Here is a 13,930-nt window from a genome sequence, read left to right on the forward strand (position 1 = left end):
ACAAAAATTCAGTTTTCTCTTACGTCCTCCGACAGTCGCCGCCTCTTCATATTCGTCACTATGGGGACGTCCCAAAGCAGTGTAGACATGAGGGGTGGGAGAAAAATCGCAGCTGCGCCCAAGGCAACGCAGTACCCACATCAGAGAAAAAGGAACCTTACCAAAGGAAGGAAACCAACTGGGCAACATGAAAAAAACTTGCTCAACAGGAGCAACAACCCAGGAAAACAAATAACCTAGGGATAAAAACATCCCAACAGCCAAGGGTCCGAGAAAAAAACAAGGAACCCTAAGGCACTGCCGCACAAAGAACCTTGCAGCCAAAGGAAGCATCTGCCGATGCCTGAACATCCACTTTGTAGAACTTTGAGAAGGTGTGAACGGACGACCAAGTCGCCGCCTTACACACCTGGGCCACAGAAGCCCGATGATGACAGGCCCAAGACGTACTCAGAGATCTTGTAGAGTGCGCCTTCACAGGCATGGGGGGGAACTTTTCCCTTCAAAGCATAGGCCTGTTCAATGACCTGTCTGATCCATTTGGCGATGGTAGAAGCCGACGCCGCCATGCCCTTCCGAGGCCCCTCTGGAAGGACAAATAGAGAATCCGTCTTGCGAAAGGATTCAGTCGATGACAGGTAAACCCTGATCGCCCGAACAACATCCAAGGAATGCAAATCCACTTCCTTTGGATGTTTAGGCTTTGCGCAAAGCGAAGGCAAGACAATGTCCTCATTGAGGTGAAATTTCGAAATCCTTTTCGGAAGGAAAGACGGGTTAGGCCGCAAGACCATCTTATCCAAGTGAACCACCAAATACGGAGATCTGCAGGACAAAGCTGCCAGCTCCGACACCCTACGAGCCGAAGTGATTGCCACCAAAAAGGCGACCTTCTTGGACAACAGACAACGAGATCTCCCTGATCTTTTCAAAGGGAGCATGTTGCAACACGGACAGAACAAGATTCAAGTCACATGGAGGTAAAGGCTCCCTCCTAGGAGGGACCAGATGCCGCACCCCTTGAACAAAGGTGCTAACCAAAGAATTAGACGCCACAGGGCGTTGAAAGAGAACGGCCAGAGCAGAAGTCTGACCCTTAATCGTGGCCAACGCCAAACGCTGGTCCACGCCCGTTTGAAGAAAAGCCAACACTCTTGATACCGAGTATGAGCGAGGGGAATACCCCCTGGACTCACACCAAGCAAAATAGGCCTTCCAAATACGGTAGTAAACCTTTCCCGAAGAGGACTTTCTAGCCTTGATCAAAGTGTGAATGACCTCAGGGGAGAGACCCCTATCCTTCAGGATCTTGGTTTCAACAGCCAGGCCGTCAAAGCCAGCGACTGTAAAGCAGGATGGAATATCGGCCCTTGAGACAGGAGATCTTCTCGAAGAGGCAGACGCACCGGAGCGTCGACCGTCAGATTCACGAGATCTGCGTACCAAGACCGGCGAGGCCAGTCTGGTGCCACCAGAATCACCGTTTTCGGTTCCGAGGCCAACCTGCGAAGGAACCTGGACAGCAGCTGAATCGGTGGAAAGGCATACAACAGGCGATACTGATGCCAAGGCGTCACTAACGCGTCCGAGGCGTCTGCCCGAGGATCGCGCGTCCTTGCCACGAACCTTTCCACCTTGTTGTTTAGACGAGACGCGAACAGGTCCACATCTGGGGACCCCCATTTCTCGCACAACATCAGGAAGACATCCAGGTGAAGGGACCATTCTCCCTGGTCCAGGGTCTGGCGGCTCAGATAATTTGCCTGCCAGTTCTCCACCCCCGGAATGTGAACTGCAGATATCGCCGGGACGTGCGTCTCGGCCCAAGATAGAATGTCGGCTACTTCCCGAGCCGCTCGGGCACTCCTGGTGCCCCCTTGGTGGTTGATGTAGGCCACCGCTGTGGCATAGTCCGTCTGCACCCAAACCGGACGGCCCTGCAGCCTGTCCAACCAACGCCGAAGGCAGAGATTTATCGCTCGCAATTCCAGAATGTTGATCGGAAGGGAGGACTCCTCCTCCGACCAAGTTCCCTGGGCGGGCAGAACGCCCAGAACACCACCCCAGCCCGACAGGCTGGCATCCGTGGTGATCACTGTCCACGAAAAAGGGCGAAAGGACTTGCCCCCCAACACCGCCGGGGACTGGAGCCACCACAGAAGGTCCCTTCTGGTGCGATGGCTCAATGAAATCTGGAGATCCAGAGATTGCGGTCGCCCGTCCCACCCGGCCAGAATCTCCCTTTGGAGACCCCGCATGTGAAACTGGGCAAAGGGGATTGCCTCGAAAGCCGAGACCATCAATGCCAGACACCTCATGCACGTCCGGAGGGACGAGCACTGAACGTCCCTGAGGGACCCGACTTCTTCCTGAAGCTTCCGGAGCTTGTCTTCCGGCAGGAAGACCTTCGCCTGAACAGAGTTCAGGATCATTCCCAGGTAAGGAAGACGAACCGACAGACACAGCGTCGATTTTGGAAAATTTATCGTCCAGCCAAACTCCTGTAGCGTCTGCATCGTGACGGACAGGTCGCTCACCAGACCCTGCCTGGTCGCAGACCGAACCAGAATGTCGTCCAGATACCCCCGGACCGAGATGCCCTGAGCTCTCAATAAAGCCAGAACCGGCGCAAGCACCTTGGTGAAAACCCGCGGAGCCGAAGCGAGACCAAAGGGTAACGCCACGAATTGGTAGTGATCCTCCGCAATGGCGAATCGAAGGTACTTCTGGTGACCCTCGAAAATGGGGATGTGAAGATACGCATTCTTCAGATCGATAGAGGCCATGAATTCCCCCGGAACCAGGGCAGCCACCACTGATCACAGGGATTCCATGCGGAACTTGCGAACCCGCACAAAGCGGTTCAGAGCTTTCAAGTCCAGAATCGGACGTACCTTGCCCTCCTTTCTGGGCACAGTGAACAGATTGGAATAGAACCCCTGAAATCTGTCCCGATGAGGCACCGGAACCACCACTCCCTGAGCCCGCAGGTCCCGCACCGCCCGGTGCAGATCCTGCAAGCGCTCCGGAGTCAGCTGAAGGTTTGAGGGAAAAAAATCTGCCCGCCGGCCGAGAGAGAAACTCGATCTTGTATCCAGATCGAACGATTTCCTGAAACCCACCTGTCCCGAACGCGGGCCAGCCAGGGTTGAAGAAAACCGAGCAAACGTCCCCCCACCCCAGAACTGGGTGAGGGCGCCCCTTCAGGCCGCATCGTTATGGGCAGCGGACCCGGACTGGCCGGACTTCTGCTTACCTGCCCACGGCTTTTTCTGGGAGCCTTGTCCCTTGAAGGGCTTGCCCTTATAGTGCGACCGAAAGGCACGAAAGGACCCCTGAGAGGGTCTAAACGAGGTATCCTTCTTACCGCGAACAAACTTAGTCTTGTGAGTCTGGGGCAAGAGAGTGCTCTTACCCCCAGAAATACCCTTTATCAGAGTATCCAAAGATTAGCCAAAAAGGCGAGAGCCCGCGTAGGGCAAATTAGCTAAAGTCTTGCGAGAAGATTGGTCAACAGACCAACATTTCAGCCAGATCAGGCGACGGTTCAACACCACCACACTTTGGAGACGCGCAGCCAAAGGGACCATATCTAAGTCCGCATCACACAAGTACATGACACCCTGATGAATCTGATCCACCATAGCCAATGTTGACGGTGAAGCAGAGTCAGTCACCAGGGTGCGCCTGAGCACCTGCGTCCAATCGGCAATAGCCTGGGCTGCCATAATGGAAGCAAAAATCGGCTTCAGCATAGAGCCCGCAACCGTATAAGAGTGACGGGCCAGAGACTCCAATCTCCTGTCCGTAGGGTCCCGGAACACCGGGGTATCCTCAGCAGGGATCGCAGTGGATTTATTCAAAATCGCCACCGCGTGATCCACCTGAGGCGGCACACACCAACGCTCATCAGTAGCTGGTGTAAGGGGATAACGCAGCTTGAACCTACTCGGCACAGCAAAAGGCTTCTTTATATTGCGCCATTGCTCATCAACAGCGCGCTGAAATTCCGTAGAGCAAGGAAAAACCTGCAACGTTTTGCGTTTTCTTTGCGTCCCGTACGAGGACATCAAAACAGGAGGACATGGTTCATCCTCCAAATGCAGTGTTTGCTTGATAGAAGCAACCAACTCATCCATGAGTGCAAGCTCTTCAGACGAGCCAGGGGGAGAATTATCAACCCCTTCCACCTCAGCCTCCCCTTCAGACCCCGCAAGGTCTAGAGATGAGCGAGACCCTGAGAAGGGCACTCCAGCCATAGCATCCCCATCGCCCTCTGAATCAGAGGAAATTGACACTCTGGGCCTTTTTGTGGATCGATCAGCCACCAGCATCTGCACATGAGCAGCTAAGTTAGCCACAATAGTAGCCAGATCAGCCTCCTCGGGGGAAGCAGCAGCCCCTTGGCCCCCTACCAAGGTGGGGGGAAACTTGCTTTCCTGAGAATCCATGCCCCAGTAGACTTAGGAAAAAAAGGAGTACTGCCCCTTTAAGATCGCCCAGAGCGTAGCCCACCGCACTCACAGAATACACTGACCCCCACAGGGATAGGAATACAAGGCAAGGAATACAGGAATATGGAAAGGTAAAACCTGGAGAGATCACACAGGCTGCTGCACCGATCGCTGTCCCAGAGGAAAAGGAAGTGATGCAAGACTGACCGCCCCTATGAAGCCTATGTAAAGGCTACACAAACATGGCCGCTGGCTGAGGCTCCATAGGCAGATACAGAAACAGCGCTGACATGAGGCCGGAGCAATCACCGCCAAAATGGCGCTCTTTCCACACAGGACCGGCCACCATAGCTCGCTGCAAAAAAATGGCGGACCGCAGCAGCGGTCGCCGCACAGTATGCTCCAAAAATGTTGCACAAGCATGTCAAACACAGCATACAGCATGACTCACAGAAAACTCAGCCTGTTACACAGAGCAGAGCAGGAGAGCCCCCCCCCCCTCTTCAGCCCACAGAAAAGGAGCTCAACATTTTTTCACAGACATGCAGGGTCCCACAGTCCCAGACTGACACCCAAAACAGACAGGTCCCCACACAGAATACACTTACCATCCGGATGGCGTGGGGAACCCGCACAAACGATCAAACCACTGCACTAAAGGACAGGGAGAGTCGCAGCCAGGACGCAGTGGAACTGCGGTGCGAAACCGCAAATGGCGTCCGGTGAGGTAGACACCTCACCGCAGCATCCCTGCAACGAACAGGGATGGGTCGTTCATATATGCCAGGGAAACCTGAGCTGAACGCTCGATGGCAGGCTGGGAAGCCACTGGCCCTGAACCCCGGATGACCAGGGAGGCCAGCCCGAGACCCAGCTCTGCATGATCATCTTCATCCGAAGAACTAAACTAATGCTGAAAAATAACAGCTAAGTAAAGAAGAGAAAACACTTGAAATAAAATCAAAAAGAGAATAGAGGCGGAGACTGAAATCCCAGCACAGGATAAGCCTGCTAACTCCTGAGCTAGACAATTGAAACTGAGGTAGGAATGCAGAAAGCAGGAGGGTATTGACTGAGGGGACCACCCCCTAGGGGTGGGGTATGCTAAAAGCTTTGATATTAACATATTCTGTTGCCTAGCTACTCCTACGGAGCAAAAGGTCAATAACCCCCATAGTGACGAATATGAAGAGGCGGCGACTGTCGGAGGACGTAAGAGAAAGAATGGGCGCAAATCCTGTCCGAATCGCATGCGATTTCCCCCATAGCTCCTTTGTGTGTAAACCCAGTACAGAAAGCGAAGCACCCTCTAGTGAGCAGTTTTTAAGAAATAGGATATTAAACCTCAAAGTTAGGTACATATCTGGTCAAATCCAACTCTGCATAGTGTCCCCATCCCACCAATCATAGAAAACCACGGATGCTTTAGGTGCTCACAAGGCTGGGAGGAGATGTATAGCGGTCTGCCCCCAAGCTGACATCACTTCCGCTCTATACCCACAGGGGCCCTGGAACGTCTCCCTCCAGCCCTGTGAGCACCTCCAGCAGCCGTGGTTTTCGATCATCTGCAAGATGGGACTGTATCCTAGTGAGGCAGAGATTCGTTTTAGCGTGTGACGAAGCTCTGAGTTTAACCATTAAATTAAAGAATAAATACCCAGCACCCTTTCAGGTGTGCATACACTTCCCTGCTGCCCACTGGGTGCTGCTGACTTTACCGGTGCATTCTGCTGCTTAGTTGCTTGATTACACTCAAACCTGCCTCTGGAACAGATTGCACGGCTGAAGTCTGCAACACCCAGTGGCCAGCCAGGAGAAACATGCACGGGTAAAGGAATGCCATGAATGAGTTCTTTCATATAAGGCCCAAGCAAGCCAATGAGAAGGACCATGTGGGGCTGCTTCATGGGGAGAAAAGAAGTACATGACTTCCTCTCAGAGTAAAACTGGAGCAAGCACAGTGAGTTGAGATGGGCTTGGACGTGTTCGGGATCCCACCAGGAAGCGGAAACTGCACACGGCAAACCACAGGCAGTGAGACGATCTGTGCAGCTGCGTACTGGAAAATGTCTCACTGCCTGCGATTAGCCATGTGTGGGATCAGGCAGGAGGGAACCTGAACACGCCGAGCCCATTCCAGTAACAACTTTGAGGACGGAAAATCAGTGGGAGCACACAGAAGGCGAAAGGAGGAATCGTCACTGCCGGCAATTGTATTCACACAGCTACAGCACCTGCGACTATTTAAATACCCACACAGGGAATGCATCTAAAAGGATGCAGTCACTGTTCAGCTGGCAATGTTATCTCCTCCAGAAGCCCAGAAGGTGTCAATTATCAGCTCTGCACTCAAACAGCAGACAAGTCAGTTTTTATGGGGGGGTCTTACGTCCTGACCATTCTGCCCTGATATGGAAAGAATACAACAGCACACAACGTTAGCCCTGAGAGGTAAAACTAAAATAATAATCATACAAACCGCAATGTAACAGTTTTACCTTGCATCTTCCGCTTTAATATGAGATTGTGGTGTTGGGAAGACAACTTGCTTGTAAATGACACTTTATAAAGGCTGTCACAGGCAGTTCAAGCAGTTAAGTAAAAGGTGTGAAAAATCGCAAACACTTTTAATTGGCGAAGGACTTACTTTATCTGCTGCTGCCAACAAGTTAGCAGCCATCTTGTCTAGATTGGGGGCTTTTCCTGTATAGATAAATCTCAGTATTTCTTTAAATACTTCAGGTTCCACATCTTGAATGTCTATTCTATTCTGTACAAGGAAAAAAAAAAAAAGAGCAAATACACAAAGCAGGAAAGCAGCTTAGTGAACAGAGACCTCAAAGAAAAAAATTAATAAAACAAATTTAAAGATTATTAATCCAGCTAAGCATTCAGTTTAAATCTGCTAAATATGTTTCAAGGGCATGAAAATGATATATGTACAATCTCTAAGGCCTCTTTCACACTGGCGTTACTTATGTCCGTATATCACCCCATCCGTTTGAGGGTGATATACGGACATAATGCATGTCAATGGGAATGCGGATGGCCATCCGCTGACATCCGATTTGCGTCCTTTCAGTTCTGTTCCGTTTTTTTGGAACGGAACAGAACCCTATTTTTATTCCCTTTAAAAAACGGAAAGGACGCAAAATCGGATGTCAGCGGTGTCATCCGCTGACATCTGCAACCCCATAGACATACATTATGTCCGTATATCATCCGCAAACGGATGGGATGATGTGCAGACATACAGACCGGATGACACAAGTGTCATCCGTGTCCGTAAAAAAAAAAAAAGTGCCGGAGCGTATCGAAATACGGTCCGCGCCGTGTGAAAGAGGCCTTACAGTTAAGTAACAAAAAAAAGAAAAAAAGCTGAGTAGAAAAACCTGTCCCCTGCCAGCACATTGTAGAGAAGGAACCTCGTCTCTGTGGAAGTGGCAGCCTCTCTGCAGAGGTCCGACACATGGCACCCCTCACTCCCCATACCACCGAGTCAGAGCTAGGACTCGCCAATCCACAGAGGACAATAGATATTCAGATTACAGCGCTATACATGTAAAGCCAGCCATATATGTATCGAAATTTGGCTGGTTCTGCAGAGATCGGCTGAACTATGATCCATGTATGGGCACCCCGGTTGTACTGAAGTTGATCAATCGACTTCTGTACAACCACTCCGTCAGGATATTCCCAAATGATCAGTGCTGCTGGCTATAGCCTCTTCCTCACCGTGAGAGCACAACACAGTAAGAACGATTTGCTGCATTTTTTGTATAATGTATATGTCCTGCCTAATGCTGGCCAAACACTATACGAAAAACAGTTCAAAATCCTTTTCGATTTCCGAACAATCAGCCATGAGAGCAAACAATTTTGCCATCATGCAACGACCGAATTTTGATCAATAAATTGTTCAAAGGACATAAATGAATCAGTTTTTTGTTCATTTTGTCACATGTGCCTAGTGCCAACATTTTGGACGAGAACCACATTAACCTTTTCATTTATCATTCGGCAGAAACATTTTCCAAACTTGTCATTTGTTTTTTTTTTTGGCTCAAAAATGTCACAACTGATTGATTACTGATTTATGCCCATTAACCACTTGCCTACAGTGCACTTTCACCCCCTTCCTGCCCAGACCAATTTTCAGCTTTCAGCGCTCTCACACTTTGACTGAGAATTACTCAGTCATGCAACACTGTACCCATACAAAAATTGTGTCCCTTTTTTCACACAAATAGAGCTTTCTTTTGATGGTATTTGATCAATACTGGGTTTTTTATTTTTTGTGCTATAAATAAAAAAATGAGTGAAAATATCGTGAAAAAACGCATTTTTCTTTGTTTCTGTCATAAAATTTTGCAAATTAGTCATTTTTCTTCACAAATTTTGGCCAAAATTTAAACTGCTACTTATCTTTGGTAAAAATAACCCAAGTAAGTGTATATTATTTGGTCTTTGTGAAAGTTATAGAGTCCACAAGCTATGGTGCGAATCATTGAAAATTGATCACACTTGATCACACCTGATGTACTGAAGGCCTATCTCATTTCTTGAGACACTAAAAAGTCAGGAAAGTACAAATACCCCCCAAATGACCCCTTTTTGGAAAGTAGACATTCCAAGGTATTTAATAAGGGGCATGGTGAGTTTTTTGAAGTTGTAATTTTTTCCCACAATGCTTGCAAAATGAAGATTTTTTTTTTTTTTTTTTTACAAATTGCCGTATTAACAGGTTATTTCTCTCACACAGCATATGTATACTTGCAACTACACCCCAAAACACATTCTACTACTCCTCCTGAGTGTGGCGATACCACACGTGTGAGACTTTTTCACAGCCTGGCCACATACAGAGGCCTAACATCCAAGTAGTACCGTCCGGCATTCTAGGAGCACAAATTACACATATAATTTCCTGACAACCTATCGCACTTTTGAAGGCCCTGGAGCACCAGGACAATGAAAACCCCCATAAAATGACCCCATTTTGGAAAGCAAACAGCCCAACGTATAATTTTGAGGCATAATGAGTCTTTTGAATATGTCATTTTTTTCCACAAGTTTTTGGAAAATGTGGAAAGAAAATGAAAACACTTTTTACACAAAGCTGTCCATTTATGAAATATTTCTAACACATAGCATGTGCATAGCAAAAATTGCACCCCAAAATACATTCTGCTATTCCTCCCGAGTATGGCGATACCACATGTGTAACACTTTTTCACAGCCTGGCCACATACATAGGCCTAACATCCAAGTAGCGCTTTACACAAAGTTGTCCATTTATCCACTTTAAGACGTGTTGGTGTTTACAAGCTAAAATCATTTTTTTTGCTAGAAAACTACTTGGAACCCCCAAACATTATATATTTTTTTTTTAGCAGAGACCCTAGAGAATAAAATGGAGATCGTTGCAATATTTTTTATCACACCATATTTGCGCAGCAGTCTTCCAAATGCGATTTTTTTGAAAAAAATTCACTTTTTTGAACTAAAAAATAAGAAAACAGTAAATTTAGCCCAATTTTTTTCCATAATGTGAAAGATAAGGTTACGCCGAGTAATTAGATAGCCAACATGTCATGCTTCAAAATTGCGCATGCTCACAGAATGGCGCCAAACATTGGTACTTAAAAATCCCCATAGGCAACATTTTAAAAATGTCTGCAGGTTACTAGCTTAGAGTTACAGAGGAGGTCTAGGGCTCAAATTATTGCTCTCGCTCTAACGATCGCGGAGATACCTCACATGTATGGTTTGAACACCGTTTACATATGTGGGCGGGACTTGCGTATGCTTTTGCTTCTGCGCGCGAGCAAACGGGGACAGGGTGCTTTAATTTTTTTTTTTTTTTTTCCTATTTATTTTATTTATTATTTTTTTATTTTTACACAGTTTAAAAAAAAAAATGTTTTGATCATTTTTATTCCTATTACAAGGAATGTAAACATCCCTTGTAATAGAAATAGGCATGACAGGTCCTCTTTATTGTGAGATCTGGGGTCAAAAAGACCTCACAACTACACTAAAAAAAAAAAAAAAAAAAAAAAAAATTGTTGAAAGAGGAAAAAAAAAAAAAAAAGAAAAAAAAAAGCGGCCCTTTAAACCGGTTGCTAGGCAACGTCTTGACGTAGCTCCGGTCCTCCAAGACCATAGAGTCGAGTGAGGGCCATCTTGCCCTCACTCGGCTTCCTGTCTCTGAGGATCTGGTGTTCTAAAATTTTCTCGGACCCGTGAAAAAAAACGGACCTCGTCACTTCCGGTGATAGGAGTCTCAAGTGCGCATGCGCATAAGACATTATCTTGGTTTGGTAAACTTATAACACATAGCGGGCAGCTGAATGAGAGGAGGCGGGGCTGAGGTGGGACGGAAGACACCGCCGCATCATCTGCAGAGCTGAATAGAGGAGGCGGGAGAGGAGGCGGGACGGAGGTGCGGCCGTGTAATAAATGCAGGACTTTAGCGACTCCTTGTTTTATTATCTTTAGCAATTATCGTATTATTCATCCTTAGGATTTCATTACATTTACTATTTATATAATACAAAATAAGAAATACTAAATGTAATGAAATCCTAAGGATAAATAATACGATAATTGCTAAAGATAATAAAACATAAGGAGTCGCTAAAGTCCTGCATATATTACACGGCCGCACCTCCGTCCCGCCTCCTCCACCAGCTCTGCATATGTGTCCTCCGTCCTCCGTCGCACCTCAGCCCCGCCTCCTCTCAATCAGCTGTCCGCTCTCTGTTATAATTTTGCCAAACCTCGAAAAATGTCTTCTGCGCATGCGCACGGACGACTCCCATCCGCTGTTTTGTGATGCTCTATCACCGGAAGTGACGAGGTCCGATTTTTTCACGGGTCCGACAAAATTTTACAACACCGGGACCGGATAGTTTTCCCCGCTGCCGGCGGGTCCGGTAAGCTGGGAAAACGTCTGGGACGCGGCAGGAGGGGGGGCACCTCTTCCCCTGCACCGTAAGGGTAATTCCGCGGCGAATCCGCCACTGGGACCACCCTTATCTGAAAGCTGACCGCCCGCCGTTTCAAAAAAATACCGGGGTTATGGGGGCTATCTGCTGCCATAACCCCAGTAATTAGCTTTTAATGGCCGACGCATATAGTCGTTAGGCGGTCAGTAAGTGATTGCATGCATATGGCAAACAGGTGACGATGACTGATGGGGTGACAGGTGACAATGACTGATGGGGTGACAGGTGACAATGACTGATGGGGTGACAGGTGACAATGACTGATGGGGTGACAGGTGACAATGACTGATGGGGTGACAGGTGACAATGACTGATGGGGTGACAGGTGACAATGACTGATGGGGTGACAGGTGACAATGACTGATGGGGTGACAGGTGACAATGACTGATGGGGTGACAGGTGACAATGACTGATGGGGTGACAGGTGACAATGACTGATGGGGTGACAGGTGACAATGACTGATGGGGTGACAGGTGACAATGACTGATGGGGTGACAGGTGACAATGACTGATGGGGTGACAGGTGACAATGACTGATGGGGTGACAGGTGACAATGACTGATGGGGTGACAGGTGACAATGACTGACGGGGTGACAGGTGACAATGACTGATGGGGTGACAGATGACAATCACTGACGGGGTGACAGATGACAATCACTGACGGGGTGACAAGTGACGATCACTGACGGGGTGACAAGTGACGATGATTGATAGGGTGACAGATGACGATGATTGATGGGGTGACGGGCTATGGTCACTGATGGGTGACGGGCGATGGTGCACGGCGGTACTGATGGCAGTCTCTGGTGACCGGTGCAAGAAAGGAGAGAGCGGCGCCAGCTTAGTATAGTACAAGTTTATTTAACACTGTTAAAATTGGTGACTCACTGTCCGAGGTTGGGTGAGACAGGTACACAAAGACTGTTAGGGTCATCCATCTTCCTCTTCCAGGATAGTGGTCATAGGAGAAGGTGGTGAGGTTCCAGAGGTATAGCCGAGCCGCTGTGTACCCCACAGACAGATGTCTTTGCAATTAGTCCGGCAACAGGGTATAAATTCCCTGCCCCACCTGAGACACTCCCATCGCCTGACGAAGGAGCACAGATGCTCTGAACGCGTGCAACCCCTATTTTTCTCCTGCCAGGAAGTGATGTCATCAGGGATCAGAAGTCGGCAGCCGGAGCCCTGTTGTGCATGCTCCGCAGCGGCCAGTGACAACTAGCAGCCCCACAGCGGCTCGGCTATACCTCTGGAACCTCACCACCTTCTCCTATGACCACTATCCTGGAAGAGGAAGATGGATGACCCTAACAGTCTTTGTGTACCGGTCTCACCCAACCTCGGACAGTGAGTCACCAATTTTAACAGTGTTAAATAAACTTGTACTATACTAAGCTGGCGCCGCTCTCTCCTTTCTTGCATCTCTCAGGGCTTCTCCACGCTTCAGCCGGCTGCCGCGGACTATAGCTTCCCTACAGTACCAAACTTTGTTACCCCCCACGCAGCCCCATAACCCCCCCCCCTCCCATCCACCCACATTCCTTGTATCACCTTGGGATATTAGAAGAGCGCCATGACACCCCCCACTTTCATGTCTGGTGACCGGTGAACTTTAGGCTACGTTCACATGTGAGCGTAGCGATCTCGGGCAGAATCACTGCGATTCTGCCCACGATCCAGAAATCATTGCAAATCGCGGGGCGCCTGTGCGTTGCCCGTGATTTGCAATAGCACCCCAAACGCTGTGCGATGTTGCAGCGATTTCCGCCTGCCGAATCGCGGTAACATCGCGCAAACAACGCATGACGCCCCAAAGAAACTCTTGTACCTTTTTTGGGCGTCATGCGTTGTTTGCGCGATGTTACCGCGATTCGGCAGGTGGAAATGGCGGCAACATCGCACAGCGTTTGGGGTGCTATTGCAAATCACGGGCAACGCACAGGCGCCCCGCGATTTGCAATGATTTCCGGATCGCGGGCAGAATCGCGGTGATTCTGCCCACGATCGCTGCGCTCACATGTGAACATTATGGGTGTCAATTTCTGGGCACTGATGAGGTGACTGTTGGGTGACAGGTGACATTGGGGGGGGCTGAGGACTGTGTGGGGACATTTATTTGTGTGATTTTACTTTTTACATGTGTACAGAGCAGTAACTCACTATTTCTAGCTCTGCTCTCCTCATACTGGAAGCTGTATGAGGAGAGAAGAGCTAGTAACAGTGAGTTACTGCTCTTTGTTTACATTTTCTGATCGGCTGTGAATGGATTCACAGCCGATCACATAGTAAACAGTCACTGTCAGTGACTGTTTACTACCGCCGGTGACAGCTGTGTTCCTACGGAACACAGTGCCACCGACATGACCGCGCTGCGCGCTCCCGATCGCGCATGCGCGGTCATTTTGTGGGCGCCTTCATTGTGATCGGCTGTGTCATTGGAACACAGCCGATCACGTGGGAAAC

The 13,930-nt window shown here is 48.8% G+C and overlaps 1 protein-coding gene across 1 annotated transcript in view; it reads right to left on the reverse strand.

The window, feature by feature from the left end:
• Nucleotides 1-13,930, reverse strand: part of SPOPL (speckle type BTB/POZ protein like) — a 95,631-nt gene that overhangs the window by 21,737 nt on the left and 59,964 nt on the right. Inside the window, exon 7 of the mRNA XM_082261011.1 lies at nucleotides 7,102-7,224. Coding sequence (XP_082117137.1) covers nucleotides 7,102-7,224 — 123 coding nt within the window. The remainder of the gene's footprint in view (nucleotides 1-7,101; nucleotides 7,225-13,930) is intronic.

This window comes from Pelophylax lessonae (assembly GCF_965119305.1).
Source record: "Pelophylax lessonae genome assembly, chromosome: 6".
Lineage (NCBI taxonomy): Eukaryota > Metazoa > Chordata > Amphibia > Anura > Ranidae > Pelophylax > Pelophylax lessonae.